Raw genomic sequence first — 16,904 nt, forward strand, 5'->3', positions numbered from 1 at the left:
CAGTGAAGTAGAGCAGAGCAGGTCGATATTACACTGTGCCAGTGAAGGGAGAAGCATGGCCATTCAGATCCTTTGACCTGTACTTCCAGCCTGAGGATTGCTTTACCAGGAATAGCTTTTCCAAACTATGCCTCTAAACCTTCCCAGACTAGCAGCAGGTACAGGGGAAGGAGAGTTTCATGATGTCTATTCCCTTGATAGATACTGTACTGCATAACATCCCTGGGAGGCCAGCCACAGTGTTAACTATCAAAAGGGACTTTGTTTTATTCCCCCCTACCTCAGTGGCGAATTTCCCTTAAAGAAGTCAAGTGATTTTCCTGTTTTACCCAGCAATTTTATAGGTGAGGCACTGACCCTTTCCAAGCCTCTGACACATTACCTTCTACCTATTGGACAAAACAGAATGGCTAGCCTAAACTGGGTACTGTGTTTTAGTGTGCGAGCAGAAAAACAATGAGCAGTAATCTGCCATTCATTCATTTTTATTAGGTATTGCTTTAACAGATATTCCATGGCAATGAACCTCAGTCCCAAAATAGAAGTTAGTCAGTGGGGAATTAGCACCAAAGGTGTGGGGTATCAACTAGAATTTGTTGTTTTCCTCTTCAACAAAAACCAAATAACAGTTGTTTTTGTTAGCATTTTCTATGGAAGGAATCAAAATTTCCAGAAAAAAAAAATCTGAAATTCACTTTTATGTAAAAGGCTGGAAGCAGAAAATTCCTGACTACCTTTACTATTAATGTACACTAATAGAGTGAGAAAATTCCCTGCTATAGGGAATAATATTTTTCAAACAGTTGCAATACTTTATAGTCACAAATCATAAATAGTTTTCACTGTTCATGTAGTAGAATAAGCATCCAAACCCCAGTTTATTTTTAAGCCTTGAGCTCATGTGTGGCATGAAAATAAAACCAATGGCAAACAGCATTGATAATGCTGTACCCAAACCATCTTCACTTCATGTTAGCTTTTGACCCTCTGGCATCGCAGGGTCTCTGTGCACAGGAAAGCAGATGCTCTCTGGCTCGTCAGTCTCTGGTATACAGCAACAGACATGGAGACATTTAAGATACAGCAATTTTTGTAATGACATAATCATGTAATGTCAATATCTTCCTTATATGAAATAAAATGCCTAACTTGTGCAGACCAATCCCACAAATCTTTAGCTGTCCATGCTGACCATGGCCAAATTATGCACAATTAAAGTTGTCAGTTCAACTCTGCCCTAAAAGCTAGGCTGTGTTTCACATTAGTTCAGCATATACACGGTAAGATGGTGTCCTTTGGTCATACTGACAACTTCTAGCAAATATGAAGGGAACGTTAATGGCCATTAGCTTTTCATACATTTGAAATGGTAGGGGATCATATGCTCAAATGCTGTCCACAGTGTGATAACAATGCACTTGTTTTTAAGTCATTCCAAAGCATTGAGTTATTGCTTTAACTGGCTTGACTATATGTTCTTCCCAAGGTCTTTTACTCAGAGGTTGAAGATGACAAAGCAGTTAAACAACTCTCACATGACGTTCCTCTGAGTTTGGATATGCTTAGCACGGTGAGTATTTCTTTTCAGCAACAGTCAGTGCACTGGAGCAGAGCTTGCAAGTGGGAACTTGCAACTGTCTACTTGTTGCTTGTTTGTGAATTATGCTGAGGATCCAAGCCCCAGATCTGCTCTGGGTATTGAGCAAAAGGAAATAACAATGTTTTTCTGTAATCCAGTTAGCATGATACACTTTTGCTCCTTGTCTGACTAATTTATCATGTAAAACTACTGGGACTTTCTTGCGTCTTCCTAGTACTGACCTTTGGCACGCACTAAAATAGATCTTTTAATTTTGAATATGCATTTTCTGTGTACTTCCACATATGGAAGGGGAATTGCACGACTCTATGCACAGTTAGAGGTGCAATATCAGTGTATTTGTATTGCAGTGTCTGACAAACGTAAAGGAGACACAGAGTTTTCGGTGTATTTTTGTCTCTGTGTGTGACTGTGGCCTCCTGAAATACAGAATTTAAAGTTCAATAATGCTGCTTTAGTTGCACATGTGCAAGTCCATCTTCCAGAAGATTCCATCAACTTCTGGGTTTTTTGTTCTTGAAAGCACTACTTTTCCTTCTTGCTTCCCATTTCCCCTCTTTCCTTTAGTTCTGTTTTTTTCTTTTAGCTCTCCTTTGCTTTCTTACTTTGCTTTATTTCACTCTACCCTTTTCTTTCCTCCTTCCTTTTTTCTGTCCAATTTCCCCTTCCTTTTCCATTTGCGAATGAACACCACCCATCTTCTTCTGCTCCCCGGCTGAGCAATTAGCGTCAAGATGAAAGCAATTCCTCCATGCTCTGGATGGTTTTAATACTGTCTGCTTTTAAAGGGTGTTCTTGAAGCATGCTGGTGCTTTGTCAGTGCAGAGAAGCTGCTCTTTGAGTTCAGCAAGGCAGAAACAGAGATTTTCCAGCCTCTGCTTGGGCAGAGAGTGAAGGAGTGTTGCAGGTTGGGAGCTGAGGGGAGCGCTTTCATACCACACTCTGCAAAGGGCAGCCTGCCCATGAGGCAGCGATGTTACCAGCACAGGAATCAAAGGCTTACATGTGCGCACAGAGGAGTATTGCAGGCTTTCCAATCTTTATTTGGTGATCCTTCTTCACAATTCAGTTTTTTCCTCCTTTCGCTTCTGCTCATCTTCATTCTCCTTTTTTTCCTCACACCTCTTACTTCAGCCTCCCTACCTGATGTTCAATGATATGCATTCACTGATATTTCCTGATCCCTGCTGGGCAGTGCTCAGAAACCTTCCCCTTGAGAAGCATGAGTGAGGGGGATGCTCAGATTTCCTGCAGTTTTTCATCACTCTGGTTGTCAATTCTGACTCCTGCAGGTTTCTGGCATCAAGGTGAATGGAAGAATATTGTTGCCATGACATATTATTTCTTTATTTATGCATTATTTTCTCCCTTCTGATCTTTACCTCTGTATTCTTCACTTGCTTTTTTTTGTCCCCCAAAAACATTCTTGCTAGTAGTGCCAACAAAGATCAAACAGCTCATTGTTTTTTTATCTTAATCCTGACAGCAGTAATTTTTACTCACTGGGAGAACAGAGTCTGTATCCCAGTACTCACACAGATGAATAACAGCCACATAGACTACTATATGCTGCAGCATGGGCCTTGTTTTAATTCCCTGACCTATTATTTATGTGGTTTTGCCATCACTTTTTACTATGTTACTTCATTAACAAGTCCTATTTCACTTTTTCCCAGGGTCGACTTGAAGGACAAGCAATTTTTGTAAGTATTGCTTCACATGAAACTTGGTTGCAGCTGTGATTTAAAATGAAATTGAACATTCCTGACCTGGTCTTCCCCCAGATTCACACACAAAAGTTGATCTCAAATGTTGATTCTACTTAGCACTTATACAGGATCTTTCATAGTCAAAATGTGGCAAACAGTAGCTAAAGCTCAAAATCCAGAGGTGAAGAAGGTGGACATATGTAGGTACAGGAGCTCCCTTTTTAGCAATGGATAAACTTTTCTCTCAGTCATCAAAAGTATTTGTGGATGTCTTGTTTTGCTGGTGTAAATTTGTGTAAAAAATGAGCTTTATCCAGGCAGTGAGGACTTACAGGGGCCAGGGACAGTCGGGTAGTCAGACATGCAGTGACAGGGAAGAATAAAGTCTGGCAGTGGGAGAGGAGATGGAGAGGGAGAAACCTGAGCCAGTCCAGCAAGAGCCAAGGAGGAGGAGCGCAGGAAGAAGCCAACCACGCAACACCCATGAGGAAGGAGTGGGAGAATAACAACTAGTATAAAACAGGTTTGAAAGAAATACCAGCCCTGTTAATGTCTTTGCAGCTGGTGAATTATTCAGATTAATCATTTCCAGTCCTGCACTCAGTCCAGTCTGCTTCCTATGAGCAGTAAACAAATTGGTTTTATTGTGAAAGGGGGAGCAAGCAGGAGGTACTCAGGTTTGGGTAGGATAAGGGCAGCAATTTCAGTGTTTAACTGAAATCCCTAACATCAACAACCTCTTGCAAAATTTTTTTTTTCTGAGCGCTGTTCTAGGAATGGAGAAATCCCACAAACTTGGTGGATCTCGCACAGCTTTCATGGTCTGAATTAAGGGAAGTTTGGTTGGACTGCAGGAGGCTGATGTCTGGATGAGACCTCAGGATGTGCTTGAACCAGGACTATCTGGTTCGATCCCAGCTGAGCTGAGTCTGGATTATGGCATTTCAAAGTTGAGGTTCCATGCTGGGCCCTTTTTTAGTGCTTAATAAAAATAACACTTCTGAGGGGTACTCGTGTACAAGTATGACTGACTGGGATTAATCAGCTCCCAGCTGTCATTAATCCTCTGGAAGTGGTGTTCTCGCTGAAATGTTTTCTGTTATATTCATACCAAACTCAACAGAAATCTGCAATAGTTTTGTGGTTAAGTTTGCGTAGTTCATGTTTCCATCACTAAGATTCCTATCCTGGTGCCAGGTATGACCCCACTGCTTTCTCAGAAGCTTCCCTGGACCATGCAAGACTGTTGTAGCAAGAGCTGAACTGCATCACCTGTTTCTGTGTGTGAGTGTGTGGATATGCCTGTGCATTAGCAAAGTGGATAACGTATTATAGCTGTATTATATCATCTTATAATAGAGAACATGTAAGTGAGAGCAGCCAGAAGAAGTGCAGATGCAGTACAATTTAATAAGGCAGATGTTCTACTGGGCATAATATTCAGGAAGTTGAGCACAAATATTAAAAAAAAAAGAAAAAAGCAAGAAAAATTAGTAGACTTTAAAGGTGGGAGGTTTTAGGTCAGGTGCAGCGCTATGGAGAGCAACAGTGCTCCCTATCAAATCACCAAACACACCAGTATAAAATGGGGAGTGACCAGCTGAGACCAGTCATGCAGGGAAGGAGTTGTCAGAGGATCAAGTGTCATTAAATGCAGTTCAGTTTCTGCAGCTGCGCTGTAATCCAGGGTTTGATGTTTTTTTGGATTAAAACAAAACAAAACAAAACAGAAATGAGCTTTTCTTTGGAAAATAATTTGTAATCCTGGTTTCTGTCAGCTGGTTTACTGCATGGCCTCACAAACGTTTTCAACACACTTGGAGGGAGGGCAAGCTGTGTGGCAGGGCAAGGAGGGATATAAAATTTCTACATAGACCTGGCTTCTCTACCACAGAAAAGGCATCACATTGTTTCACCCCATTCAAGAATGAGAGATTGTAATGAAAATACCAAACATCATTTTTCAGGGTTTTAGCAAGTGTGTTGTGTAAGAAAAGAAAGTGAGGTTGGTGCCTAGTAAAGCCTCATCGGCAATGTAATGTCTAGTTTGGGGTATCGTGCAAAAATATAGAGACAACCTGAGTGGAGAGAAAGACTATAAAAATCATGGGGAGCTAACTTTTCCACATACTGCCTAAATTCCTTATCTGTGAGTCCACTGTGCCTCTTCTGGGATTTAAAAAACTTGGATTTAAGACCCTTCTCCTAAATACAAGCAAAAAAAGAGATGAAATATGTTCTCCCAGGCTCCTGGACAGTGGGGTACAAGGAGATGTGTTTCTCTTCCAGAATCTCATTTGAGATAAAGTATAAGGTGGGTATTCCCTGAAATTTCCATATGTCAGGGTAACTTGATGATGTCCTGAATCTTTACCTATTCACTAATGTCTTGATCCTAGAAGATTAGAAGATACTTGATTTCAAACATACCCAATGTATGTCCAACAGATGTGTTCATGGAGAGGACTTTGCAGAAGAACGAGGCAGAAAGCCATGTGTGTAAGAGAGCACCTTGCTGAGGTTTTGAGGGTACACACGTTGAACTTAAATGCCTAAGTTGATAATAGGACTTTGATCTTGATTAGCCTGGCAGTCTATAAGATGCATTCTGTTTAGTTTATTGTAGACTTGAGTTTAGAGGTAATAATATGAGGCAAGTGCATCAGTATCCCACTATCTGCAGAGGCCAGGTTCCTGAACAGTGTGAAAGCAATGAGACACATAATGAAGGATTTTTTTCTCATAAGAATGAATGTAATAAAGAAGGATGCTGGCAGGAACAAATTCACACAGTTTAAATACAGACGGACAGTATGTATGGCATGGAGGATGGAATGGCAGGAGCAGGGTCATCAGTATTGTCATTGGGAGGAGGTGCTGGATTTTCAGCAACTGGCTTTTCAGATCATGTTTTGAAAGATCTCAGTCACTTCAGCTGTGAGACTGAAAGACCCAGATAAATCTTTTGGTGTGAGTGTTCTTGCTGCCTCTCTCTGGGCAGTTACGTTTCCAGCATTGTTATCATCTCTCGCAGATGAATCCAAAGCATTCAAGCAGATCAAGGGTGAATGATGGAAAAACAGGATAATGGTCAGGTGGTCCATGTTAATAGGAAATCAGTGATGGAACTCCAAAACCATGGCTAGAGAAATGACAGATGGCAGGGTGTTGCCGAGCAATGTTGTAGTAATAACATAAGTTCCCCAAAGAGTAGAGAAGGAGAGTTTGTCCAGAAGATGGTCATAAGGAAATTTAGCTGTTAATAAAATTTTGGGATTGTTTACTATTTTACTGCAACTGGAAATTGATTTAAAGTCTGTTCCAGTGTGAAGAGAAAGGAGATCTCTGCATTTTCACATGCATTGTGAAAAATGTTTTTAATATCAGAGAATGAAAAGCAGAAGAAAATCCTCTGTAAAACAGTTTTTTACAAGTGCTTTTTTTTCCTCACCAAAACAATCTGTGATATAGAACCTGTTATTTCTGTTTACTTGCATATGCTGTCCAAGTTTGTAAAACTGGGATTACATCTCTCTACAGATAGGCTGTGGGTAAAGAATACTGAATTTCTATACACATGTACACATCCTCCATTAAAGACCAGATTTAAATGTCTGAAGCTGATCCATGCTATGTGTGCCAGCCAGTGATAAAATGTAAATTTTGGTGACATTTGCTAATTTCTGGGAGATTTTAGCAGGCTCGTCTAAACAGTATTCTGCAGCACAAGCTCTTCATGTGGAGGTTAGCATCGCCTCCCTTACAGTAGTTGTCTATGGGTTAATCTTTCTGTGTTTATGGCAGAAGGACAAATAAGTGAAATGCTCGCTTCAGGTCAAGGCTTATGACTGGGCTAGGAAAATTGTGAGAGGCAATGGGACTGGTCTCTGTTCCATGAGAAATTAAAGATCATCAGTTCACACTACAGCAACTTGCTTCATTCTCAGGAGCTTCTACAGTTTCTGGATTTAAAAGAAAAACAAAAACAAACAAACCAAACCAAAACAAAACAAAACAAAAAAAAAAGAGAAAAAGAAAAGAAAATGCTCCAGACTGATACCGAATGCCAGCAATTGACTCAAGGAAGGGAATAGTGTGTGACTTTGACTTCACCAGCAAAAAAGCCAGACTGCAAATGCAAACGATCTGCAACCTTGTGAGTTATGCTGAGAAACGGGTCCAGGTCATCCCTGTGGATTCCCCTGGGGCGAAGCTGTGGCTTGAGAGGAAACACGTGGTGCTGTTTGTGTTTGTTGCTTGTGAGCTGGGCTGGGGACAATCCTCCTGGGAGGTTACATGGAAAATGCTGCGCAAGGTCCCCAAATCCCAGCTCACAGTACTGTCCTCAGTTACGTGGAAAAGCTTTCACAATGTTCTTGTCTTGCCTTCTCTTGACTCCGGTAGGAAGTTGTTATCGGTGATCTAAAGCCAGGCACTCCACACCGTGTTAGCGTTGGAGCCTATGGCTGGGCAGGGAAAGGACGACCCAGCATGCCCAGAGACGTGACAACCTTATCCCAAGGTAATGCTGCATACATGGCTTTCTGTTGGAAAACTGGCAGGGCACATGTCTATAGCACAGCAGGTCACTTGCACCTAAATCTCTGTCAAAGTGTAGTATTGTAATATTTTACTATTATTTTTCCACAAGTTTTAGAGAGGCAACAGGTGAGGGGAGAAATGTATCAAGTTGATTTGCAAGTCTCTGGGTGTTGGGTTATTGTGTGTATTATTAGCCCATCTGCTTCTCTAATGCTATTCCTTTGCATTTCTTCTGGCTTAGATAAGTGCATGCCCCCTGCACCGCCCTATCAGCCCCAGATTGTGGTAGTTTCTGATTCAGAAGTTGCGTTATCTTGGAAGCCTGGAGCGAGTGAAGGAAGTTCTCCCATCCAGTACTACATGGTGGAGTTTATCAGGCAAGTTTGCCAGTGGAGTCTGAATTTCAGTGTTTGTGCACTACAGTTTTTTTTTAACTGCACTATTAAACTGCATATAGATTCTTCTCATTGTTTCTTTACTTGCTGTGTATAGTACACTTAGTTTTCCTCTTGATGTGTGTTGAATTACCATGAAAATATAAAGACAAACCCAGAAATAATCTAATTTGTTATAAAATCACCAATAAATGTTAACTTCTGATTGAAGAAAATAAGGTCTAACTGAATCTCTTTCCTCTAAAAAAGGCTTGGGTGAATGAAGTTTTAAGTTTGTCCTGTCATCAAATGCTCTTGAACCATGCTGAGAAAAGAGTGTGTGCCAGAGCAGTTCCCCTGAGCAGGAGCACCCTGGGCTGCTATAGGAAATAAGCTGAGGATTGCAAATTCAGAATGTTGGGCAGTTTTATCTCACAAAAGTCTTCTGGGTCTTGAGATTGCAGGACTCATACTTGCTTTGTTATCCTAATGCTAATCAAGTTTACATGAAATGTTGGCCTTCCCGTTCAGATTTTTTTGGGGGTGAGGTGGGGTGTTGGTGGAGTTCTTTTTCTTCTTTTATGTTGAACTCTCTAGAATTTGCAGTAATAGAACCGAACTGTGAAAAGTTGCCAGTCAAGTTGCTTTTATAAGATGCATATGAAAGGTCAAGAGGAGGCGGTTGTATCTGCATGCACAAACAAGTATTTATACCTGACTGTTCCTATGCTTGTGTAAGCTAGTATCTGCATACAAAGCTATTTGTTTTCATTTGCTTGCCCCTATGTTTACCCTTACAGTGAATGCAAAATTCAACCTTTGGAAGTTTAATCCTTAGGTGAACACCTGATGACAGGTTTTAGTTGAGGTTCCTGGATAAGAAGAGAGAATTGCTACTTTAACTACTCTGATTTGTAAAGGTCAAACCCATCGTTCTTCAGAAAAACACATTCACTTTTTAAAAAGAACTGCTCTTCTTAAAACAGACAGGAAGAACTATTGATTTTCAGTGCTCAAACTATGGTTACAGACTAGAAGATATTGATAAAATGAAAAGAGTTCCCAGGCTGAAAGCCTACTTGTGAACTTACGTTGCACTTTTTGAACCCAAATGCCCCATACTTAGTGGGAAGCCACCCAACCTTCATTGCACTGGGAGGCAGGACATGAGGGCTGAAGATACATTGTGCCTAAATGTATCTTGTATGTGTATAAATGTAACTGCTGTAGTATTACCATGGAATTTCTACAATATCTATTTTTCGAATACAATCCTTATCTGAGCCTTTCTTTCTTCTGCCCACCTCTTCTCTTTCATTCTTAGTGAATGGGGAAAGATTTTATTGGGTTCTGAAGGACTGCACTTCTGTCTCCTCCGTGCTTTTGCTGGGGAGTGGAGGCTGAGGGTTTATGTACACCTCTTCATAGCATGAGGGGCCTGGTAATGGAAGATGTGAGCACCATGATCTCCATCTGACAGATTGAAAGTGCACCCTTGAATGTTTTTGTTCAGCCAGGGAGTGGGAGGCTGCCTTCACTGTTTAGGTCAAAAGATGCGAGTAATTGAAATTTCAGTGTTTTGTTCATTTTAGACTTTGGGAAGGAATTTGCTAACAGCACAATGTTTTGATTACACTGTTTAGTTTGAGGTTTAAAGCTAAGCTGGAAGTGCATTTGTTAATTCTGGGATTATGCTCTCTTAGACTTGGAAGCTTGATTATACATTTGGAGAAAGTTCAATGAGCCATAAGCCCTAATGGCAGTTAGAGGTAAAGATTTAGCTTTAAGCTTCATTGGCTTTTACTGCACATAGTTTTAATTACTATAAAATGTATTAACATGAGTTAAAGCTGTTAAATTAAACCAACATAAAACCAAAACAAAACAGTGCAAGTAAATTTAGAATTAAGTCCTCTTATGTCAAAGAAACACAATGTTATCCTGTGCTTTTGCAAAATTAATGACTTTCTTATGCAAATCTGTAATTTCTCTTGTGTGCAGCACAAATGTCTAAAACCTATGGCATTGTTTAAATAATTTCTGTCCCCTTAGAACTAACTTTATGACTTTAACCCTAGAAAAACCGTGCTAGGAGACTGAGATGAGGGAAAAACAGTCTTTTAATTTGCTCAACTGTGATATTGCAGATTAAAACCTCATGAAAATTCTATACATTTATTGTTTGCACATACCAGAATCTAATCAGAACCAGAGCTAACCTGCAGTCTGTTTCTACTTGGGGTCTAAATTTCAGCCTTTATTTAGGCGCTTGCATGGATTTCCCTTGGGACCTTTTGGTTCACTTTAGGCAGTGGAGGGCTGCAGGCAGTTTCAGATGTAGGACCAGCTGGTCTAACTCAGACTCTGCTCTGCTGTTGACTATAAGAGGATGCTAAGGAGTCTGCAGTCCCAACTTGGCTAAATGCTGAAAATCAGGAGGGTGAATGTAGGTCTCACTGCTCACTGCACAGTTTATAGGAAATGTGTAAAAGAACATGTTAAACCCAAAATAGCTAATGAGTCTGAAGGAGCTTGCAGGCTCAGTGTAAGTAGTCTGTTGGTTTATGCTGCAAAATATTTTATGACAAATGGCGTTCTTATGAAAGCCTCTAAAGGGAGGCCCTGGGCTTAAACATACTAGTTTGGATGGTTTTTCCTAAAGACAATATAAAAAAATAATTCTCAATAATGTCTTGGATATTTTCACTTGAATACTGCAAATACCCATTTTTTTAACCTGTTGAAAGCCTACCCAATCTTCTAAACTTGGAGACTAACTTATCCAAATTTTTATAGTGAACTAGCATCTGCAGAACCACAAGTGTTTCAGCAATGTGTCCCCTAAAAGGATTAGGTCACTTTCTTTGCATCTCCTTGGTACGTAGATGGTGTCAACAGCTTTCAATATTAATCTTGACATACAGGGGAAATTTTTCAATATCTCGGTAGTGACATGAAACTTCTGCTGCAATGAACTAGGCAGGTTCTGCTGATGAAACTGGGGAGATTTATTAGTATACAGATGTTAGGGTGGAGCAGATTCAGCATAGTGTTATGGGCAGATTTCTTGATTAGTTTGAAGCCTTCCCCTCCAAAAAAGTTGTATCCTTGAATCTATTCCATGTTGGACTATTCCTGGCATTGCATTGAATTGGGCAGTCATATTTCCTTTTGTTTGAAAGAACCTGAAACAACAGATCTGACTGGGGGACACCTTCTAATGCCCAGCAAAAGTACTGTAAATACTGTTTTCCTGATTAATGCATGAAACAGATACACCTGCCTCAACATTTACCTTACTGTGTGTGAGGGTTAAATCCTTGAAAAGGTAATTAATGAAGAAAGAGGAGTGGAAGATGTAGAAATTAGGAAGTGCTTAACGATGTTAGACAGCATCAGAGGAATGTTTAACAAAAGAATGAGGTCAGAAAATTGTCTACTTTTCCTTTCCTCAGAGCTGACCTGACATATTGGTTGATATATTTTGTAGAAAGTGTCATAATAAAGCTAAATAATGATAATTACTAAAAATAATATCCTATAGTGCATTATTTTCTGTAATGACTATTTTCCATAGTGAATAAGAATTTATTGTACTTGTCACCATATTTATTATCTGTAGAAATATTTTTAAAAACATTGTAGAGATGAATTCTCCACTTGAGTACAAACATGGCACAAAAGAACAATGAAAAACCTTATAAAATTGGATTGCTAACAGGTGCTTCACTCTGTTAAATCATTTACAGGTGATTTTAAGAGGAAGTTCAAGTGAGTGTAAAATTGCTGTTCTCTGCATCAGAAAGATTTCCTTTCTTAAGTTGAATCAGTCCCCAGATTACAACATGAAGTAGTAATCCAAATGTTTAGGTATATCTGGGGCAGAATTCTGCCCTTGGTTTACATCCATCCAGTCCCATTAACTTCACCCATATGTTTATTACCTTAAAAATACTCTGACTTTGTCACTGGCCAGATTCTTACTGCATGGCATTTCTGTGTTGGAGATGCACAGCCATAACTTCAAGAGCAGAAAATGCCCATGGAAGTTGTCTCATTTCCCTGTGCACAGATACAATGTCTCTGGAGCAGCCCTGTGAGGTCTCAGCCAGAGACAGAGGCACCTGTGCTGGTCCACAGAATGTAGTGCTGCAGAAAGATGGGAAAAGTGGCATCAAAACGAGCCCTTCCGGTGCAAAAGTTGACACAACCTGAAATTTGACACAAAAAAAAGGACCAGGGAGACAGTTTTCAACAAAATGTTCCCAGCTTAGAAAACACAGGAGCTGGCTGGCCCTGGACAAAGTCACTAGCTGAGTTTGATGTGTCCCTCTCCCCATCTGTTTGCCATTTTCTCATCTTGCACCAATTTGTTCGCACAGGGAATGTTCTGGAGAAGTAGCAAAGGTCAAGTGATAAATCTCCCCCTTTCCCGCTCCTTCAGCTGCAGATGCTTACACGTTTTCTGGCATTTCCTTTATTATTCACTTCTGCAGAAGGAAGTCTTGTGAGACACAGTCAGGGAAGTCGAAGGCTTGCCTATGGTTTCTGTTATCTCCTAAATCTTTGTAGGGTGTGATACCTCCTTTGGGTCCCTTCGTCAGAGGTGTGTGTTTCCATTCGGGTGCAGACATCAGCAGAGCCTGTTGCAAAAAGACTGTGAGGCAGCTCTTGAGCTAGCAGGAATTCCTTGGACTGGAATTAGAGCCAAAAAAAGATGTGTACAGGAAAATTGAAAACACTACCAAGTGAGCATGTGGAAGGAAACGATGTTAACAGCTTTCATTTGGAAAACACTATACATTTTCATTTTGGCCCAGGCATCAAAAGCTCAGAGAAGGGAAACAATGAAAGAGTGGCCAAAATAAATGCCCTCCCATATACCAGGAAATGGTGGTGGAGGGTGACTTAGGATGGCCTGTTTAGCCATCATTACATCTTGTGCATTTGTCTGATTTTATTTTTATTTTTAGTGAGACAATGACATATTCGCATCCTCTGTGCCATAATGCACAGGAGCTGGGCAGCTGGGTGCTGCTGCTTTGTCACTGCATTTGCCCTGCTGGCACAAAGCAATGAAACCTCAGTGATCAATAAATCTTGTATTGACTGGTAAAAGAAAACATACATTATCTTTGGCATTTCCTTCTGGCTGCAAATAAACAAATACAAAATGCCTGCCTTGTGCTATAATTTTCAGTGGAAGACTGTTGGAGACATTTGCAGCTAGTCCTGTGTAAACATTTGTAGATTCAGGGAGCACTTGGAGGTTATTTCCTGTAATAAATATCACAAGGACATCTTAGAAAAGGGACACTGGAATAATTTTTTATGAAAGTCACTTCTGTTCCTATTTTACTTTCATAGGCTTCAATTTGAATATTTTGGGTGGCCTAGACTTAACATTTACATTTTTATTTTGTTTGTTTACTTTCTCATTCCTTTCTTTCTTTGATAAGAATAGACCACTTTTAAGACAGTAGAAATGGTGCGAAAGCGTCAGAATACTCTCTCAAGGTATTTGAAGTAGCCCTCCCCTTTCTGATGTCTCTCCACATGTGAACATAAACACTTGAGACCAAACTGCCATGTGAATGATTGTACCGATTTCAGATGGATTATAATGGCACTTAGAGCAAGTATTTATTGGCTGCTGGGTTCCAGTAGGAATCAGGAGTTAACCAAGCATTGTCCAAAGGCAGACATGGGAATTTTGTTGCAAAATCCACATACATAGACCAGGTTCTCTGCATTATTGTTCTGGTTTTGTTTGGGTTGTTTTGTTTTGTTTTGTTTTTCTGAAGAGACTTTGCATCCAGATTTTCCAATGTGAGTGGATTAACCTAATTACCTGGGAGATCAGATGTTAGATTCTCATCCTGCTAATGCTTGTATATGTTTGAAGGGACTTATTGGCATTAGAGTACAAACTCTTAGAAATAAACCAGGATCTTTCCCTCTGTTGTGAAGTATTGCTTTATACAGCCAAATAGGGGATTGGGGACTGCAGGTAATATACCTCCACTTGAAAACTGTGAACACAAAATCCTTGAAAACAGATAAATAGAGCATGATGTGTCAAACTGTCCTCTAAATAACCTCCTTGGCTTTATAAGCAAAATCTGAATATTGGTTTTGTATCACTGTATAGTTTTGATATCACAGGCTTCACAGCTTAGTAATGGTTGCACAGTCTGGCCCCTTAAGACTGAAGGATTTCAGTGATGATTTAGCAGGCTTATATCTCATTTAGTTTGTATATTTCCCAGGAAAGTTTAAAGGCAATTAATTTATACAGCCAGTTTTAATTATTTATGATCTTGGATTTGTTTGATCCTGAAGGCCAGACCTTGACAGCAATTGGACCGTAATAAGGGAGCAGATCCAGATGGAGTCCATGGTTCTCAAAGGACTTCTCCCAAACACCAAGTATCAGTTTGCTGTCCGAGCAGCAAATTCCTATGGATCCAGCCCTGCCAGTGCACCGAGTGACGTCATCCGAACGTTCAGTGAGTAGAACCACCTTTTTGTAATTAAAGCTATATAAAAATAAAATATATCTGGAAATAAAGTGTATCTAGGGTAGCCTGTGGAGGGCTGCTGGTGGAAAGAGTCATCCCCCAAGCACAGGCACCCCCAGTCTGACAACTCTTGGTCCTGTCTGTGGAGCTTGCAGCATCCTGTGAAAAGTCAAGCCACCAGGAAAGATTTGAAAAGAACCAGGCAGAAGCACTCTCATGCCATTTCTCTACTCTGGAGGTCATTGCCAGATATTTTTGGATTGCTACTCACTGACTTTTGTGCTGGCTTCATGGAGAACTGATAAGTGAATATCATGGGGAGAAATGAGAGAGACAAGTCTATTGTTCATCTTTTTTTCTGTTCTTTGAAACTGAACCTTATATATTACATTTCTAATTTAAACAACTCAGAAAGACCAAAGTAAATCTATACTGTTTTCTGAGGAGTAAAGCTCTTAAACTATTAAGCATAATCATGAAAATAATGATATAAAGAAGTAAGCATCCCTTTTTGATCAGAAGCTGTATAGCAAAAATATTAGGTGAAAATGCATTCAAATATACTTGAATAATCACAACTTGATAACTATTATGTTCACATTTGTGTAGCAATGTAGGCCATGCACATTGCAATAAGTTGTAGGTCCTGCGCACATCTGCTGATAGCCTTAGTCAGGATATAATCCTCTGCCAATGCCAGTGTCTCTGTGGGCTGACTTTGAGGTACTGTTGCTCCTTATCATCCCCAAAGTCATAGCTGTATGTGAGATTCCCAACCAAGCCAACACAGAGCACGTTGGGAATTGTACAAATCACATCTCTCACACAGTGAAAAACCCAATGTCACAAACAGAGTTGATGCAGGAAACAGAACCAAGGCTGGCAGGGTATGGGGACTAATTGAGGTCTATCCTCAATATGCCAAACTTTTTATTGTGTTTAAAAGGTCTCAGTACTTTTAAGTTCCAGTTTTGAAGGCATTTATAGGGGACAGAATACCACACCAAGAAAATGCCTGGATATAAATTTAGCAGATTAATGAACTACAAAAAAGAGCAACAAAACTGACTTTTTTTCTTTTCTTACCTGCATGCTCAATTGCAAATCATCTTTAATTAACTGGCAGAAAATGAGCAGCTGATATTCAGGTAGGACTGTGAGATCTGCAAGAATTTGCATGCTGCAGAAATGTGGACCACATCCTTAGTGATCCACCAATTTAACCCATTAAGGATTTATTTCTAAATTACCTCCCTATCTTGGAATCCCTTGTTTTCATTGACTCTTACATGGTTGTTTCCATTCTTTTTTCCTCTCTGTCACAAATTGAATCCCTTGAACAGTTTGCATGAAATTTGTTATGGCTGCTGATCTCATAAGTTTAACTTCTGAAGCAAGTGTTTGTGAAAACTGCGAAGGTACAGCATACTCTGGGGTTCCTTGGCCCCTGGATCCTCAAGGGTCAGCTCCTGCTGCCTCAGGCATGCTTGTGTGCTCCTTGGTATCCTGTTTATCTTTGGATGTGAGTGGCTGTATTCTTTGGTCAGAAAAGAGAAAGTGTTTAGCTCTGTTAATAAGGGTGTGGTAGTCTGCATGCTGCACTTATTACTGCGGTACTCTAGGAAAGGCACTTTGGAAACAGCCTGTTCTGCAGAAACCTGTTGAGATGGCTCTAAAACATGGATTTTTGACAGTAGAGCTTGGAATTAAATTCAAACCTGGTGTATATAAGCACTGATTTCTGGAGAGGTTCATAGGGGGCATGAACTTAGTTCTCTGTGCCTGAATCAGATCTGAAAAGTGATGTATTATGTATATTGCGCTGCTCTCTGAGTAGGCTCAAAACCTCTGTGCTGATCTGTGGTAGGCACATGGGTGCCATTGTGGCTGAGAGGTTGGTCTCATTGCACCAAGGGTCTGGCAGTGCTTGGGGGAGACCCCCATGAGCAGACAGAGCTCCTGCAGCCTGGGGCCACGTCATGTCCGTGATGTGCTGCATTCCTGCACCAGGTCACTTGTACTTATGGCTACTTTGACAAACTCTGGGTCCCTTGGCAAATGCAAGTGTGGTTCCTTTGCCAGTCTGCTCTTAGTTTCCAGGGTGGATTTTCCAAATAGGCTTAAAAATTACATGTAGCCACTACGCATCAAAGCCTGT

At 40.4% G+C, this 16,904-nt stretch overlaps 1 protein-coding gene across 1 annotated transcript in view; it reads left to right on the forward strand.

Annotated features, from left to right (window-relative positions):
* Nucleotides 1–16,904, forward strand: part of EGFLAM (EGF like, fibronectin type III and laminin G domains) — a 76,956-nt gene that overhangs the window by 18,883 nt on the left and 41,169 nt on the right. Inside the window, exons 3-7 of the mRNA XM_075020035.1 lie at nucleotides 1,487–1,570; nucleotides 3,277–3,303; nucleotides 7,714–7,831; nucleotides 8,093–8,228; nucleotides 14,568–14,734. Coding sequence (XP_074876136.1) covers nucleotides 1,487–1,570; nucleotides 3,277–3,303; nucleotides 7,714–7,831; nucleotides 8,093–8,228; nucleotides 14,568–14,734 — 532 coding nt within the window. The remainder of the gene's footprint in view (nucleotides 1–1,486; nucleotides 1,571–3,276; nucleotides 3,304–7,713; nucleotides 7,832–8,092; nucleotides 8,229–14,567; nucleotides 14,735–16,904) is intronic.

This window comes from Buteo buteo, chromosome Z (genome assembly GCF_964188355.1).
Source record: "Buteo buteo chromosome Z, bButBut1.hap1.1, whole genome shotgun sequence".
In the NCBI taxonomy this organism is placed as follows: Eukaryota; Metazoa; Chordata; class Aves; order Accipitriformes; family Accipitridae; genus Buteo; species Buteo buteo.